This window comes from Macaca nemestrina, chromosome 16 (genome assembly GCF_043159975.1).
Source record: "Macaca nemestrina isolate mMacNem1 chromosome 16, mMacNem.hap1, whole genome shotgun sequence".
Classification (NCBI taxonomy): domain Eukaryota; kingdom Metazoa; phylum Chordata; class Mammalia; order Primates; family Cercopithecidae; genus Macaca; species Macaca nemestrina.
This window is the reverse complement of record NC_092140.1, coordinates 19,639,892-19,654,863: the sequence shown is the minus strand read 5'-3', so window position 1 is coordinate 19,654,863 and position 14,972 is coordinate 19,639,892. Positions and strand designations below refer to the sequence as shown.

The following is a 14,972-nucleotide window of genomic DNA, read 5'->3' as shown; positions in this document are numbered from 1 at the left end:
GTAAAAATTTGGATAAAACTGGAGGTCTCACATATTACTGGTAGAAATGTAAAATGTTACAAACAAGCTGCAAACAGTTTGGCAATTTCTTACAAAACTAAACATACTCTTACCACCATATGATCCAGCAATTGCACTCTTGGGCACATCTTTCAGAGAAATGAAAGTTTATATTCCTACAAAAACCTGTACATAAATCCTCATAGCACCTTTATTCCTAATAAGAAAGTACTGGAAACAACCCAGATATCCTTCAGTGGGTAATTAGTTAAATAAATTCTGATACATCCAAATAATAGAATACTACTCAGCAATAAAAAGAGATGAACTATTAATATATGTAGCCAGTTGGATGGACTTTGAGGGCATTATGCTCAGAAAAAAAAAGTCAAGCTCAAAAGGTTACATATTGTATGGTTTTATTTATATAACATTCTTGAAATGACAAAATTATAGAGTTGGAAAATAGATGCGTGGATGTCAGGTGATAGGGACATTAGATGAGGCGAAGGTAGCAAAAGGGAGTTCTTTTATGGTGATAGAACAGTTCTGTATGTTGATTGTGGTGGTGGTGGTGGTTCCACAAATGAATACATGATATAAAATAGCATAGAACTGTGTACACACACCACACACACACACACACACACACACACATAAATGAAAACAGGTTCATAAACTCTAAAATCTGAAAGAGGTCTATAGACTAGTTAATAGCAATGTACTAATGTCACATTCCTCATTTTTATATTACACCACAGCTATATAAGATGTCGCTATTGAGGCAAATTGAAGGAAGGATACCCAGGAGTTTATTATTTTTCAAACTATTTTTGGGTGTATATTAATTTCAAAATAAAAAAAATGTTAAAGACTATCTATTGTGCAATTATAAAACACTGTGAAAAATACAGATGTCTCTTCACACAATTGGCATTTAAAGCAACATTTTCAGAGCTTACTTTTAAAAGTCTTCAGTTTGAAGTGATGATTCTTATTTTAATTCAAGCATGCAGTCGTGTAAGCTCAAAAGATGTGATTTGTGAACATGAAAGCTTCAACTCTGATCCCCTGTGCTCCATTTTCTTCTTCAACCGGCCTTTATTTGACCAGGAAGGATGTCATTTCCAGAAGTACTCGGAGACCCACATTTAACTTGAACAACATTGTTCTTTCAGATTTTAAGGCTGTTCAACTTTCTCTGTTGGTTGCTACCCCGGGTTGGAGACTCTTCTGAAATGTCAGACTGAGAAAATAGTACTGGTTCCAACACAATGGAAAAAAAAAAAAAAAAAGGAAAAGCTTTGGAATGAATGCAATCAATAGCCTTTGAAAACAAAGTTAAAAAGCAACAATTGAATGCTAAGATGTAGAAAACCATCTTGTTCTTTTTTTAATTTGAATATCAATGTGGCCAAGAAATGGGGAAGCACAATGGAGTGTTTGATTCAATAAGCACTTAGCAAATACCCAAGTCATCATTGTAATACCTTATATGATGTGCATGTGGTGCATAGCACAAAGTTATAAAATGCGTAGCAGTGAAAGTTATAAAAATGAATGGCACAGTCCATGCCATCCAAGAGATCTCAAATGTATATCCCCAATATTGGCAAATGCTCCAGGTTCTAATACCAGAACACTGAGTGAGAAGCACAGCATCATATAATACCAACAGTGAGAAAACCAAAACCCAACAGAATCAAGAGTAGAAATACTTTAGTTAGCCCAAGTGAATATTGGGTAGTCTCTGGAGAAAAGCATCAGTCAGGAGAGAGATTGCAAGGCTATAGAAAATAAAATCCTGTGGTAAAGGTTTGCAAGATAGTAACCACACCCAGTAAGTTTGCAAGAGAGCAACCATGCCAATAAGGAAAATGTGTACAAATTTTAAGTTTCACATTAATATTGTCTGAGGAATGCAAAATTGTTTTTCCTGGTTTTTTTTATGTTTTTATTTTTATTTTTTTGGTGAATGGCTTGGGACACATGTGGATAAAGGAAAATTTTGAAACAGTGCTGCTCAGTTATGGGTAAAACTTGGCACTATCTCCCATCCAAGTACTAACCAGGCCCAACCCTCCTTAGCTTCCAAGATCAGGTGAGATTGGGTGCATTCAGCATGGTATGGCCTTAAACAAATTTGGCTCTGTCCAAAAAACTGCCTGTCTGGAGATGACATAATGGCACTAATATGTCCTTAAAAGAAAAGTCAAAAGACTCCTCACCTTTTTACCCATTTATTGTTTCTGTTTTGTTGTTGGAAAATGAGCTTTAGAATTAATCGATAGGAAACCATTCTATGAATACCTTTATAAAGAAAGGCCAATTATATTTTACTTCACTTATTTGACTTAGAGTATTTTACTCAGTGACTTTCTATCGTTGATCATGCTGATTCTATTTTATTCAAGCCAGTATTAAATTACCAGGAAAAGTACAAATTAAAAAGATATTAGTCTGGGATACAAAAATTAAAGGATATTGCTTTGGCATGAAAAATGAGGTAGGTTAATGGATGGGTAGAAAGATGGATAGATGTGTGAAAAAGCAAATGTAGAAAAATTGTACAATCTGGGAAATGTGGCTGTGAACTATAAAAGTCTTTCACCTATTCTGCATGTTTGAAAACTTTCATAAAATTCTTGAAAGAAAATGCAAAAAAACTCAAAACGACAACTAGAAATTTTAGTGCCTAAATACATACACAGCTTTATTTCCTAAAATAATTTTTTAGTGATTTTGTCAACATACTGGGTAAAATTAAGAAAATGTTACAGAAACCAAAGGCTTGCATTAAAAATCTCAAAATTGATTCTAAGTAAGGGATAGAATCATAGAGAAATAGCTATAGTAATTGAAAGTATCCATTTATGTGGAAATGTTTCTTGTTGTTCCATCAATACACTGGTGTTATGTTTCTTCAGCATCTGAATGTTCTTGTTACCTGTGAGCTCAAGTCCACCACTCTCCAAGAGGGCCAAATGACACAAATTAGATTTTTTTCCCTCAGATCTAGAATGCAAGTACAGCAATGTATAGTTACTTGACTAAAACATCAAAGTGATACGGAACCAACCAAATGAATATGGCAACAATTTTTACATCTAGTCACGAAAAAGAGTAGTTTTCTGTATTTGTTTTCTAATTTTGGTCTCTACTATCTTGTATAAGTTCATTCTCACACACTACTATAACGAACTGCCCGAACTATAATTTTTAAAGGAAAGAAGTTTAATTGACGCACAGTTCAGCATGGCTGGAGGGTTCTCAAGAAATTACAGTCATGGCAGAAGGGGAAGCAAACACATCCTTCTTCACATGGTGGCAGCAAGGAGAAGTGCCAAGCAAAAGGGGGAAACGCCCCCTGTAAAACCGTCAGATCTGGTGAGAACTCACTCACTATCACAAGGATAGCAGGATGAGAGTAACTGCCCCCGTGATTCACTTCCCATGATGTGGGATTATGGGAACTACAATCCAAGATGAGATTTGGGTGGGGACCTTATCATGTCTTAAATATTCCTTCCTCTTGAAGTCAAATTAGAATTTTTAATGAGTCTACAAAAAGCCTTTATTGGTTTAGAATCAATTAATTGGAGAGCACTGATTTTCTGATCCAGGGCAAATGGCATTTCATTGTCAGTGGATACGTAGCTCCTCTGTACTGCTGCAAGGATTGCTTCTCACATTTAACACTGGTCCTTGAAATTTTCCATGAATTTTCCAGAAGTGCAAAAGCTGCAGACGCCCAAAGATGGTACCTTGGCAGTTCCATTGCTTCTAAGCAGGTCTGGATCTCAAAGATCTCAGACAAGTTGATATTGATCTTTGAAGAAAAGTTATGTACAAAGGAAATATATCTGCCAACCTCCTTTAGAGACAGGGTCAAATAACCAGTTGGAAAATTTTCTAAAGGTGTCACATTAAACTTTAATAATTCCTACATTTTTATGGGGCTTTTAACTTTGCAAACTGCTTTCACATGCATTATCTCATTCCATGTTCTATGGCAATGAAACAGTGTCTAGGCTTTAGGGCAGAAGATTTCAACAGGAATTGACTGGATGCAAGATCAGTAATTACAAAGGGTTAAGATTCTGCTCTAATGCTGTGGTTTATCACTGCTATTTTGTCTTTTTTAAAAAAGAAGAAAATGCCTTATTTCTTTTTTTTCCTCCTCTTCATCCTTCTTATTTTCGATTTTCTTTTTCTTTGCAATAAATCTGCAGGTCAGCCCAACCCCAGGGTGCATCCGTGCCCTCATGAAGATGCTGTACTGCCCATACTGTCGGGGACTTCCCACTGTGAGGCCCTGCAACAACTACTGTCTCAACGTCATGAAGGGCTGCTTGGCAAATCAGGCTGACCTCGACACAGAGTGGAATCTGTTTATAGGTAAGAAGTATTTAAATGGATCTGAGAGCAGAGACGGGACAACAGCAAGTGTTTATGGGGCTTGATGGGTGGGTCAGAAGTTGTAAGAAACCAGACACGGTGGTTCACATCTGTAATCCCAACACTTTGGGAGGCCAGTGCAGATGGATTGCTTGAGCCCAGGAGTTTGAGGCCAGTTTGGGCAACATAATGAGACTCCCATCTTTACAAAAAACAAAAAATAAGCTGGGCGTGGAGCACACACCTATGGTCCCAGCTGTCTAGGAGACAGAGGTGAGAGGATTGCTTGAGCTTCAGAGGTCGAGGCTATAGTGAGCTGTGACTGCGCCACTGCACTCCAGCCTGGGTGACAGAGTGGGACCCTGTCTCAAAAAAAAAAAAAAAAAAAAAAAAAAAAGTTATGATGACTTTTAGAGACTAGGATGATTTTTAAAACCATGTTTAGCAAATTATAAATATTATTTTACATTTTCCTTATGTTTTTACTGTATATTATATGGGACAGTCCTGTTAAAGATTGTGCAACCCAGCTATATTGAGCTAACTGTTCTCTCCAATGAAAACAAAAGTAATCTTGTTGAAGTTACATACACTCCCATGAGAAAGGAGGCTTTAGAAAAGAATCTTGTAAAAAATAGTCCACTGTATTATTTCTTTGTCATTTGTATTACCTCAACATAGCTACACATATTAGTAAACAACTTTTTCCTTGAACTCCTAGAATGAAAATAGATCAATATTATGGCTGAAATATGCAAATTTTCTATCTCATTCTGTGGAAAAGAAGGCTTTAAGCACACAAGCATGAAGCAGCCTTCCAGTCTCTAGAAGGCAGGAGGCCGGGAGGTGGGGAGAATGGAGGGGAAGGTCTGTGAATCAAGGCTCTGTTCTTGGGTTGCAGAAATCATTCAAAGGGTTGCATGGCCCAAAGATAGTTCCCAAATTGCCATCCAAGGATAAAAGGACAAATTTTATAGGCAGACTTCTCCCAGGAAAATACACAGGCCTTGAAAGAGTAAATGTGTTTTCTCCCCCTCTGTCAAATAGCCTTCAAATAAAAGTACTTTCAGTTGCATTTACTGCAATTACACGGTGACAAGCAGAGTGGTGAAAATAGCAGTGGCATTTGTCAGCCTCTGAGGGCCTTCGTCATTTATGCAAACCTCTAAACGAGCATGCACGAGTAAAGTGTTCTGACAACTAAGATTTGCGTAGGATAGAAAAAAAGATGTTAGAATTCAGAGAAACTGAAGCTCACTGTACAAAGATGTGCTTAGGTTACAGGCCTCAGCTCTGACAATGAAACCCATTGGCTAATTCACCATTTTGCTTAGGAAGGCCAGAGGAAATGGCTTTGAGCAAAAAAAAAAAAAAGAAAGGAGAAAAAGAAAAGGATTTTACAGTGAACAGATTCAAATGGAAATCATCTAACAAAACCTTAGAATTATTTCAGAAAGAATAAATTGAAGTGCTGTTACCTCTCCCCACAGTGGGAGGATAAAATCTGTTTGTATGATCATGAGTTACTTTATTTGAAAAATGAAGGAATTTTTAAAAGTTGATCATTAAGGGATCCTTCTGACACAAAATGACATGATTCTTTACTAAGATTTTTGTTCTTTGCTAAAATCGTGGAGCGGGTATGAATTTTTAAAAATAAACTTGATCTTAGAAGATCTAGATTTTTTTAGCAAAGACAGAATACCTAACTACTGCTGATAAAAAGGTACACTCGTCAGAAAACCTAAAAAGATTTGCTTATTTTAAAGTCAGGTTAAACCTCATAGCATCACTTGGAGTCATATAATCATCCATATTTTTGGTTGCAACTGCGCTAATACCTAGCACACAGTTCAGTTGACTTCAGTCAGCCTGCAAGTTATTGAAGAAGACGGGCATGTGGATTTTGTTACTTAGAGCAGGACATGATTGAGAATGAGAATATAGGCTTTTCAACTTGTAAAAGCAACAATGACTTGTTAATTTACTTTTTGTCCTCAGCACTTACTGGCTGTTTTAACCGAAAACAAATCCTTATGCTTTCGATCAATTGGGTTTCCTAGATACTGATTTGATATGAAATTGAATGTCTGGAAAATCATTGGATTCAAAAACTAAAGTTTGAATCCACTATGTGTTGCTGGATGTACTTTAATGAAAAGCAAGCGTGGTGGTTCGTCCTATATGAACGTATTTCATACCCTTTCTTCCTGTCTCTTTTTTTTTTTTTTTTTTTTTTTTTCTTTTTGAGACGGAGTCTCACTCTGTCGCCCAGGCTGCAGTGCAGTGGCGTGATCTCGGCTCACTGCAAGCTCCGCCTCCCGGGTTACGCCATTCTCCTGCCTCAGCCTCCCGAGTAGCTGGGACTACAGGTGCCCACCACCACGTCCAGCTAATTTTTTGTATTGTTAGTAGAGACGGGGTTTCACCGTGTTAGCCAGGATGGTCTTGATCTCCTGACCTCGTGATCTGCCCGCCTCGGCCTCCCAAAGTGCTGGGATTACAGGCATGAGCCACCGCGCCTGGCACCCCCCATCTCTTTTATTAGTCCTAGATGTCTCTGAGAAAATTCTTCCAGTTTTTCTTCTTTGCTTTGTGCTATGGCATTGAAAATTGACCACCAACATAGACTTATGTAGAAAAATGTGTTCTTGCTAATACTTGTCTGGGTGTGAAGTGTTAGTTCACAAATTTATGGCATGAATTAGTCAAATGTGCCAACTCCATTTTCCACACAGATACATCTCAGATGACAGTGTTACAATGTTCATAAATGCAGCAGCAAAGATCAGTGAGCAAATCGGTAATCCAACAAAAATTATATATAATAGCCCTCTCTCTGGGTAGCACCTGCAGCCCATCACTTCGGGCTTCTGGCATCTCTTCATCAAAACCTGCACTCCTGTTGCTGTCGTTGCATGTGCCTTCCCTGCCAGCTACACAAATGCCCCAGTTTATATATTTTATAGATGTTTTTCTTTAATTATAAAGTGCCTATCTAAAATGTTAACAGTGACACGCAATCGACCGTCAATAAAAACAAGAGTCAAATTGGGGGCACATCCTCCCAGTCTTTACAATGTCACAAATTAATTGAAAGTGATTAGTGACTGTTTAGAATTCAGTCGGTGTCTGGATCATGTCAAAAGAAAGTGAAGTGTTTTAAGCATTCCAGTAAAAATCTCTGCATTATTCCAACCACTACTGAAGTTCTGTAGTTGGGGTGTGTGTGTGTGTGTTCTTCGAAAAAATCAGGAGTCTATTTAGGATGCATTTTCATAGTCCTCCTCCAGGAAGTTTAACTCAGTTCCCTGCACAGAGGAATTGCTCAAAAGATTCTTACCAAGTAACTGTTATAAGAAAAAGAAACTCCATTTTTACATGAAGAACTTTTGTTTGAAAACTTCCTTACAGCATTGAAAAAATGCAACTAGACCTATTTTAGAGTACTTAAAAATCCTCATCAGCCTCAGGCCCACCCCTTCACTTACTTTGTGGTAAGCAGTGTATGGGGTTCCCCAGGATAAAGCACAACCCAGATTCCACTTACTGCGTCCGAATGAATGGTGTATTACATAGCACCCCTGAGCTAGGCAGGACCAGAAGAAACAGGAGAGTGGCTTTTAGCCTATTCTCACTATTAGAAACTATGCAACACAGTAGGAGAAAACCCTGATTTAAGGCATTAACAGTCTCTGCTTAGGCACTTATCCTAGGTGTTGCTGTATTTTCCTATACAACTTATCCCAGCCTAGTTTTTGCATGCTGCCCAAATGCAAAATGGTTTTCTTGAAAAATGTTTACATTAAATTAAAATCTCCTAGAGGGAGAAACAGTTTGTGGGCAGAACTTGCTTCAGTAATATCCTGTGGTTATTTTGAGTGTTTGGCATTGTTATCAACACTCCATAGATAAGAATTGTTCTATTTCACAAGAGGCCATGTTGCAGATTACAACTGGCTCATGAACACAAAAGTCAAGGCTGAAGTACGTTTATATAGCTGTAATAAATCTTACATCTACTTTAAAATTGAGGATGTGTGGGACAGCCTTCTGCAAACATCTGGTACCTTCTAAGATTTTATAGACTACGAGAACCAGGGAGAGATTTCTAAAAGATGTTACCAGTGAGGAGAGGCAAAGTTTGGTGAGACAAAGGCAGGGATTCTGTATTATCACATACTACTTTTTATCCCTAAGTGTTATAGAATGCTTCTAATAGCAAGTATAAAAGTGAGACCTGAGTGTTTTTGTCCCAATTATGTAACCTCATTTTTTAGGCTACCCCAGTTAGCAAAGACCCTAATAATCCAACTCACTATATTGGGTGAGCTAGGTATATATATTTTTTGCCCTTAGGGAATTTAACATAGTTAAAATAATTATAGTAGACTATGACGAAGTGTTAGGTTAATGGAAGCATGGGATGCTAAGCCTTTACTTGGCTGGGGGACTTAACTTAGTCTGGGGCAGGGGGTTAGAGAAGCCCTGCTTTGTTAATTATAGAATAAAAAGCAAATAAGATCGTATTGTATTGGCATTGTCAAACATAATTGATGTTAAATAACCACAGCATGTATAATTGTTACACCATAGCCCTCAGATAGTTTCAGTTTCCCGTGCCACTCTCATTAGGTTTAGCATGATTTGTCAGTGGTTCTTAAATGCTCGTTTGTTTTATTTTTGACATTTTCTATTATTAGGTCTCACCTCCCCACTACCACTGACTTGAACTGATGAGATTTGTGTTATTTTTCATTAGACAAAAGTTGAGTTATCTTGACTTAGATGCCCTCCAAAGGGCGTTATGCGGGAAGCCAGCAAAGCAGCTAGTATTTTTAAATTTATGCCTTGGGCACTCATAGACCAGATACACCAGTGATATAAAACTTTCTGGACTTCTTCTTTTCAAACTTGCCAATTATTCAGTTGTCAGGCGGCCCAAAGACTGAAAACTGGCATAAGAGTGTCGAACATGAAACCCAAGGTGGGCACGGCATCTGTGGCAGACCAAGAGACCCTGCAGTGGGCACTATTCACTGATTCTCTCATGTATACATTAGTCCAACACATGTTTACTAAGTGCCTACTGTAGACTTTGCTTTGGTTTAGGCATGGGGATGGAATTGAGAACAGATAAGGCGCCTGTTTACTGAGAACACTACTCAGTATATGTTCTTTGAATGGAATAAATGGACCCAACCGTACAGAGAAATGGAAGGGAATATTCTAAGAGGCCATTCTATTTTACTTTGTAAGTCTATTCTTTTAATGGAAGTATGACTAATTGAGTAATTTAAAAATCACATATCCCCATTGTTAATGGTCTCATGAGTGCAGGGATGGCAGAAACAAATCAGATACTGTACCTGATTCTTTCATTGTGACAGCTGCTATCAAGTTGTAAATTAGAGCCAGCTGCAAGGAAGCTGTGTTAGGTCAGTCCAATGACTAGTGTCATGTAATAAATGGCTACTTGGTAGTGAACAAATGACTTTCTTGGAAAGTACAAGAGTTGTCAATTCTCATGGTAATTTGTGCATTCGTAACTTTGTGTTTGGGAAAATGTTGCTAGGTAAGTCTTATTTGATATTAGAAAATAAACATTTATTGTTTCTACTGAGGAAACTCAGATTTTCTTTTATAAAATGTACAAGACTGTGTTATGTTGCATTTCGCGAGATAAAATAGGCAGAATGAACGATTTCAAGCATCTGTGTAAGATACTGTTCTTTCAAAGACCTTCTCAAGCATACAAGTCCATAATATAAATCTGACAAGAAACTCTTTTGGTTACAAATAATTCTATAATAAATATGATATGACACTGGCTGATATTCCTGAAATACTATGTTACAAAAACCTCTAGACTCTAAACATAGAAAATTATTTCCTTTAAACCAAAGAAAAAGAAAAACCCAAGAGCTGTATATAGCAGCAAACTTTCAAGGCTTCTTCATCTCTACTTTATGTAATACAAGAGCCTGTTTAATAATACAGTCCAGAAATGCAACCCTGAAATTGAGGAACAAAGCCAAAGCAATTATTTTAAAATCTGTTCTGTTAGCTAGAGGACTCGCATTTGCCCTGTGCATTCCTGAAAGCACCAGGAAAGACTTTTGTAAAAAAACAAAGAACACTGTTTTCTGTCAGGTGAAATCTAATACCATCCAACCCTCTGTCTTTCTTTTATAGTCAATGACTCAATATTTCTCATTTCTTGTGGGCATTTATCATATGTTGTGTTCTCATGTAATGCTGGCAGAATGCATAAACAGTACTAAGTACTTGCTGAAAAAAGAAAAGAAAGAGAAAGAGAGAGAGAAAGAAAAGAAAGAGAAAGAAAGAGAGAAAGAAGGAAGGAAGGAAGGAAGGAAGGAAGGAAGGAAGGAAAGGAAGGAAGGAAGGAAGGAAGGAAAAGAAAACAGTTGGCTGGCACCCAACAGCCTGTCACTGGCTACATTTGCTATCAATTACCTAAGTTTAGAAAACGGTTTACTCTGAACTCTGTATATGTGAAAGTGTTTTTATGTTATACAATAGGGTTAATGCCTTAAGGTTGGTGGCATAACGTGTGAGTATTCAGCAGATATAGAGACAGGCATTTCTTAACCTCTGAACACTTACTAATGTTGATCTTAAGGCAACACCTCAAAGGATTCACAGAACCACAATTTCTATTTTGAATCAAGCAATTTTCCCATGGATCAAAGGAGGTAACATACATCAGACCTAAAATTGCTGGATATAATAGTCAAGTCGTCATTCTAGGGGATGTGTGTGTGGGTGTGTGTATTTCCTTTATGCCCAATTCCAACTTTTGTTCATCCATTTATTTCTAGTTCCTGTACATTCAACTTCTATGCAATTAATAATTGTCATTGTTCCATTCCTTATTACTGATTACTGTAAATGAGATTGTCTAATTGAGATTTTCAAGATGAGATTTATGGTACAAAATAATATGGCACAAACCAATGGTCTGAAATGAGGCATACCTATTGGGCAACTAAAATTCATTAGGAAGCAAAATGTTTCATGTATAATAGGAAGTTTACTAAATATATATATGTATTTTATTATAGATTAAAATATATATAATATAATAGGAAGTTTACTAAAGTACCTCTTATGCCTTATCAAGCTTTCTAATTTCTATGAGAACCAACAACAGAAGAATTTAGTTGACCAATGGAAAGCAGAACACATTAAAACTATTCAAGGTGGTTAAAGAATTTGCCTTTGAATTTGGGATTTTGCATTTTGATTTTAGTTTACTCTTCAATATATTTTCCATAGAGAGTTTAATTTATTTATATATAAAACGTATTTGGTTTTAGTAATTGACATTTGACTTTAATAACATGTTACAGTTTTCACTGTCATGTTTTCAACTTCAAGCTATGACACAGGTGCCTGACTTTTGTCATGCCAAAAGAAAATATTTGATGTTATTTACAGTGGAATTAAATCTATTCCAAAAGGCCCAGAAACCCAGGCAAAAATCTTAACACTCTGCACATTAGCCCAATGACATTCTTAGCTGTTCCAATTTTAGGAGATAAAAGGAACATGTGATAGAAGAAATTATTGTGATATAGAACTAGAAAATAAGGAACACAGAGCTAAGTAACTGGATCGTTAAAGAAAACATCAAACCACATAGCTATTCACAAATAGCAAAGTTGTAACAAGTCCCGCGGCCACCATAACCAGAGTCCTTCATGTGGTGACCAATTTAATAGAATAAAGGAAGGCGGTTTACCTCCTGAGACATTTAGATCACTTTAGAAGACTCAAGATTAGCAGTGAAAAGTGAAAATTCTTATTTTAACCCAGATAATAAATTAACACATCTTTGTGCAATATGGCAACATTTTATTAAAATATTTTAATTATAGAAGTGTTAAATGATGGCACTTAGACTTCTTTTCCCACAAACATAATATTTACTTTGAATATGTGTGTGTGGATATATATATTTTGTGGTCTCTAAAACCTCCTTTAATTCATAATTATCTCAAAAGCAGAACTGCTAATCATGTCTTTACATTTGAGTCACTTTTGAAATGAGTTTTCTTTTTCCTCGGGGTTGTTTCTTTAACAATTATAAAAGACACTGCTGTAATCTCTTCATCTGGCTGTCTTTGTGACTTGTTTATTGTGAGCAACTCTCGAAGGAACCAGGGGTGGAAACCAGGTTAGAAGAGATGGCCTCAGTGACTTATTTTGGTGGTTAAATAGATCTTTTCCTTTTGTTCCTCTAAAGAGGGAATGGGTATAAGTATTAATGGAAGTAATTTAAGCTTTTGGGAACCTTCATGGTATATGAAAACTTGTGCTTGTAACTCATTTAAAAATATTGTGTCCATAGATACTTGGTCAGATAGCCAGAAGAGAATTTAAATTAAAATAGAGCATGAAAGATGCCTTGTCCTTCAAATAACAGCTTATATATAAATCCCACATGAAGAAAGATATGTCCTCAATTTTTTTCTTTGCATAGATTTAAATAATTTGCTACGCTAAGAATTTCCTTTATTATAACCTCTGAAGATGTGAAAATTAGAAAGAGAAATGAAAAGTAAGTAGTTGAATAGATGGCATTACCCCAAGTAGGGATGTGTCTGTATGCATCACATTTTTATTATTTAAGAGGCAGGAATCTTCTAGAAAGATAACACCGATAATTATATGTCAAATGAGGCTGTCAATATTCACCACTAAAATCTCAATGCTCAGGAAATTGGCTGATTTGATAAAGGGCCTAATAATTCTCCTGGGTAAAATGAATAAGTCTGCAGATGTGAGAAAGTTTTGGAAGTAACAATGGCTACCCGTTTGGTCGTTTGGTCGCCAGAGCTGATACAGTTTTCAGATTGAATGAATCCCGGCAGTGACCCTCTCCTACCTCAGTGCTACATTTATCTTTCTGATTGTTTCACACCAGCTTGAAGAGATTAGTTATCTCACAGGAAGCAAATCTATCCTTTCTACGTGAGTTCTTCGGGAGGAGGGTATTCTCAAAATCCACCACAATCGTTCAACTAAACAGCTCTTTGTAGCCCTTGGTATTATCCCTGGTATATGTGTCTCCTGGTTCTTTAAATTTAGTGCCTTTAGTTATTGTTCGATCAGTTTCCTGTCTTTAAAATATTTGAGTGTTCCAAAATCTTCTGAGTTGAACGTACATAGAAATGTATTCCGTAGTCCAAAGCCTATGGCTATGACTCAACCAGATGAGAAAACTAAAATCATCAATAGTCCTAAGAGGACTTCAGGAATAATTTTTTTAATTAATTTATTATTATTATTATACTTTAAGTTCTAGGGTACATGTGCATAACGTGCAGGTTTGTTACATATGTATACTTGTACCATGTTGGTGTGCTGCACCCATCAACTCGTCAGCACCCCTCAACTCGTCATTTACATCAGGTATATCTCCCAAGGCAATTCCTCCCCCCTTCCCCCTCCCCATGATAGGCCCCGGTGTGTGATGTTCCCCTTCCCGAGTCCAAGTGATCTCATTGTTCAGTTCCCACCTGTGAGTAATTTTGCAATTATTACACAGCACTTGGAGGATGAGGATCAGGCATAGGAGCTTACTTATAAAAAGGTGTCTGCACTAAATGAAACACATAGGTCCATTCATTAGCCAGCCTTGCAGTATTTTTCATGTAAATCCCTGTGGCTGAATTTAAAATGTTCAGCAAGTTCTTGGTGACCCAGTTTAACATGTGCCTAATACCACACTTTATTAATTAAACATCCAGATATGCACTTCCCGAGTTTGTCCCGGAGAGAATGTTTAAATGTATCTTGCTACTCACTTGCAACCATAACATCTAAATTCTAAAATTAAGCGAGAGTTATAAGAAATTTTATTCTTCTATTTCTATGGTTCTGGATCTCATTAGGAGAACATTATGTAAATAGAAATAATACCTAATAGTATTTATTGAGCACTTACTTTATACCAGACAATATTGTGATTACTTTAAATTTTTAATCCTAAAACAACTTTATTAATTAGTTAATATTATGATCTCCATTTCACAGATGGGAAAACTGAAACCAGAGAATTTCAGTGACCTGTTCAAGGTCATACAACTTGTAAGTTGCAATTCCAGGTTTTTGCTTCAGTATCTCGGTTATTAACCACTTTACCAATTAACTCCTATCGAGCATTTAGGAAGTAACTGTTAGTCTATGGCTACAAGGATTGATAAGCTATATTGGGAGAAATTGAGAATCTGATATTGCCAGCACTGTCTAATAGAGTTTTCTGTGATGATGGAAATGTTCTATGTCTGTGGTACCAACATAGTCACCATTAGTCACATGTGGTGGTTGAATGCTTGACATATGTCTAGTAAGACTGATCAACTCAATTTTTCATTTTATTTAATTTTAATTAATGTAAATGTAGTTGCATGTGGCTGTTGACAATGTGGCTAGTGTGCTTTAAGAACTAAATTTTTTATTTTGTTTACTTATTTTTTTCCAGTTTTATTGAGGTAGAAATAAATGACGAATAAAATTTGTATATATTTAAGGTATACAATGTGATG

The 14,972-nt window shown here is 36.5% G+C and overlaps 1 protein-coding gene across 6 annotated transcripts in view; it reads left to right on the top strand.

Annotated features, from left to right (window-relative positions):
• The window catches only part of LOC105477239 (glypican 6), a 1,180,155-nt gene that overhangs the window by 804,738 nt on the left and 360,445 nt on the right, over nt 1-14,972 (top strand). For all 6 annotated transcript variants that reach the window (XM_011733662.3, XM_011733647.3, XM_011733670.3 and 3 more), the window contains one exon: nt 4,233-4,398. In XM_011733662.3, the coding sequence (XP_011731964.1) occupies nt 4,233-4,398 (166 nt within the window). The remainder of the gene's footprint in view (nt 1-4,232; nt 4,399-14,972) is intronic.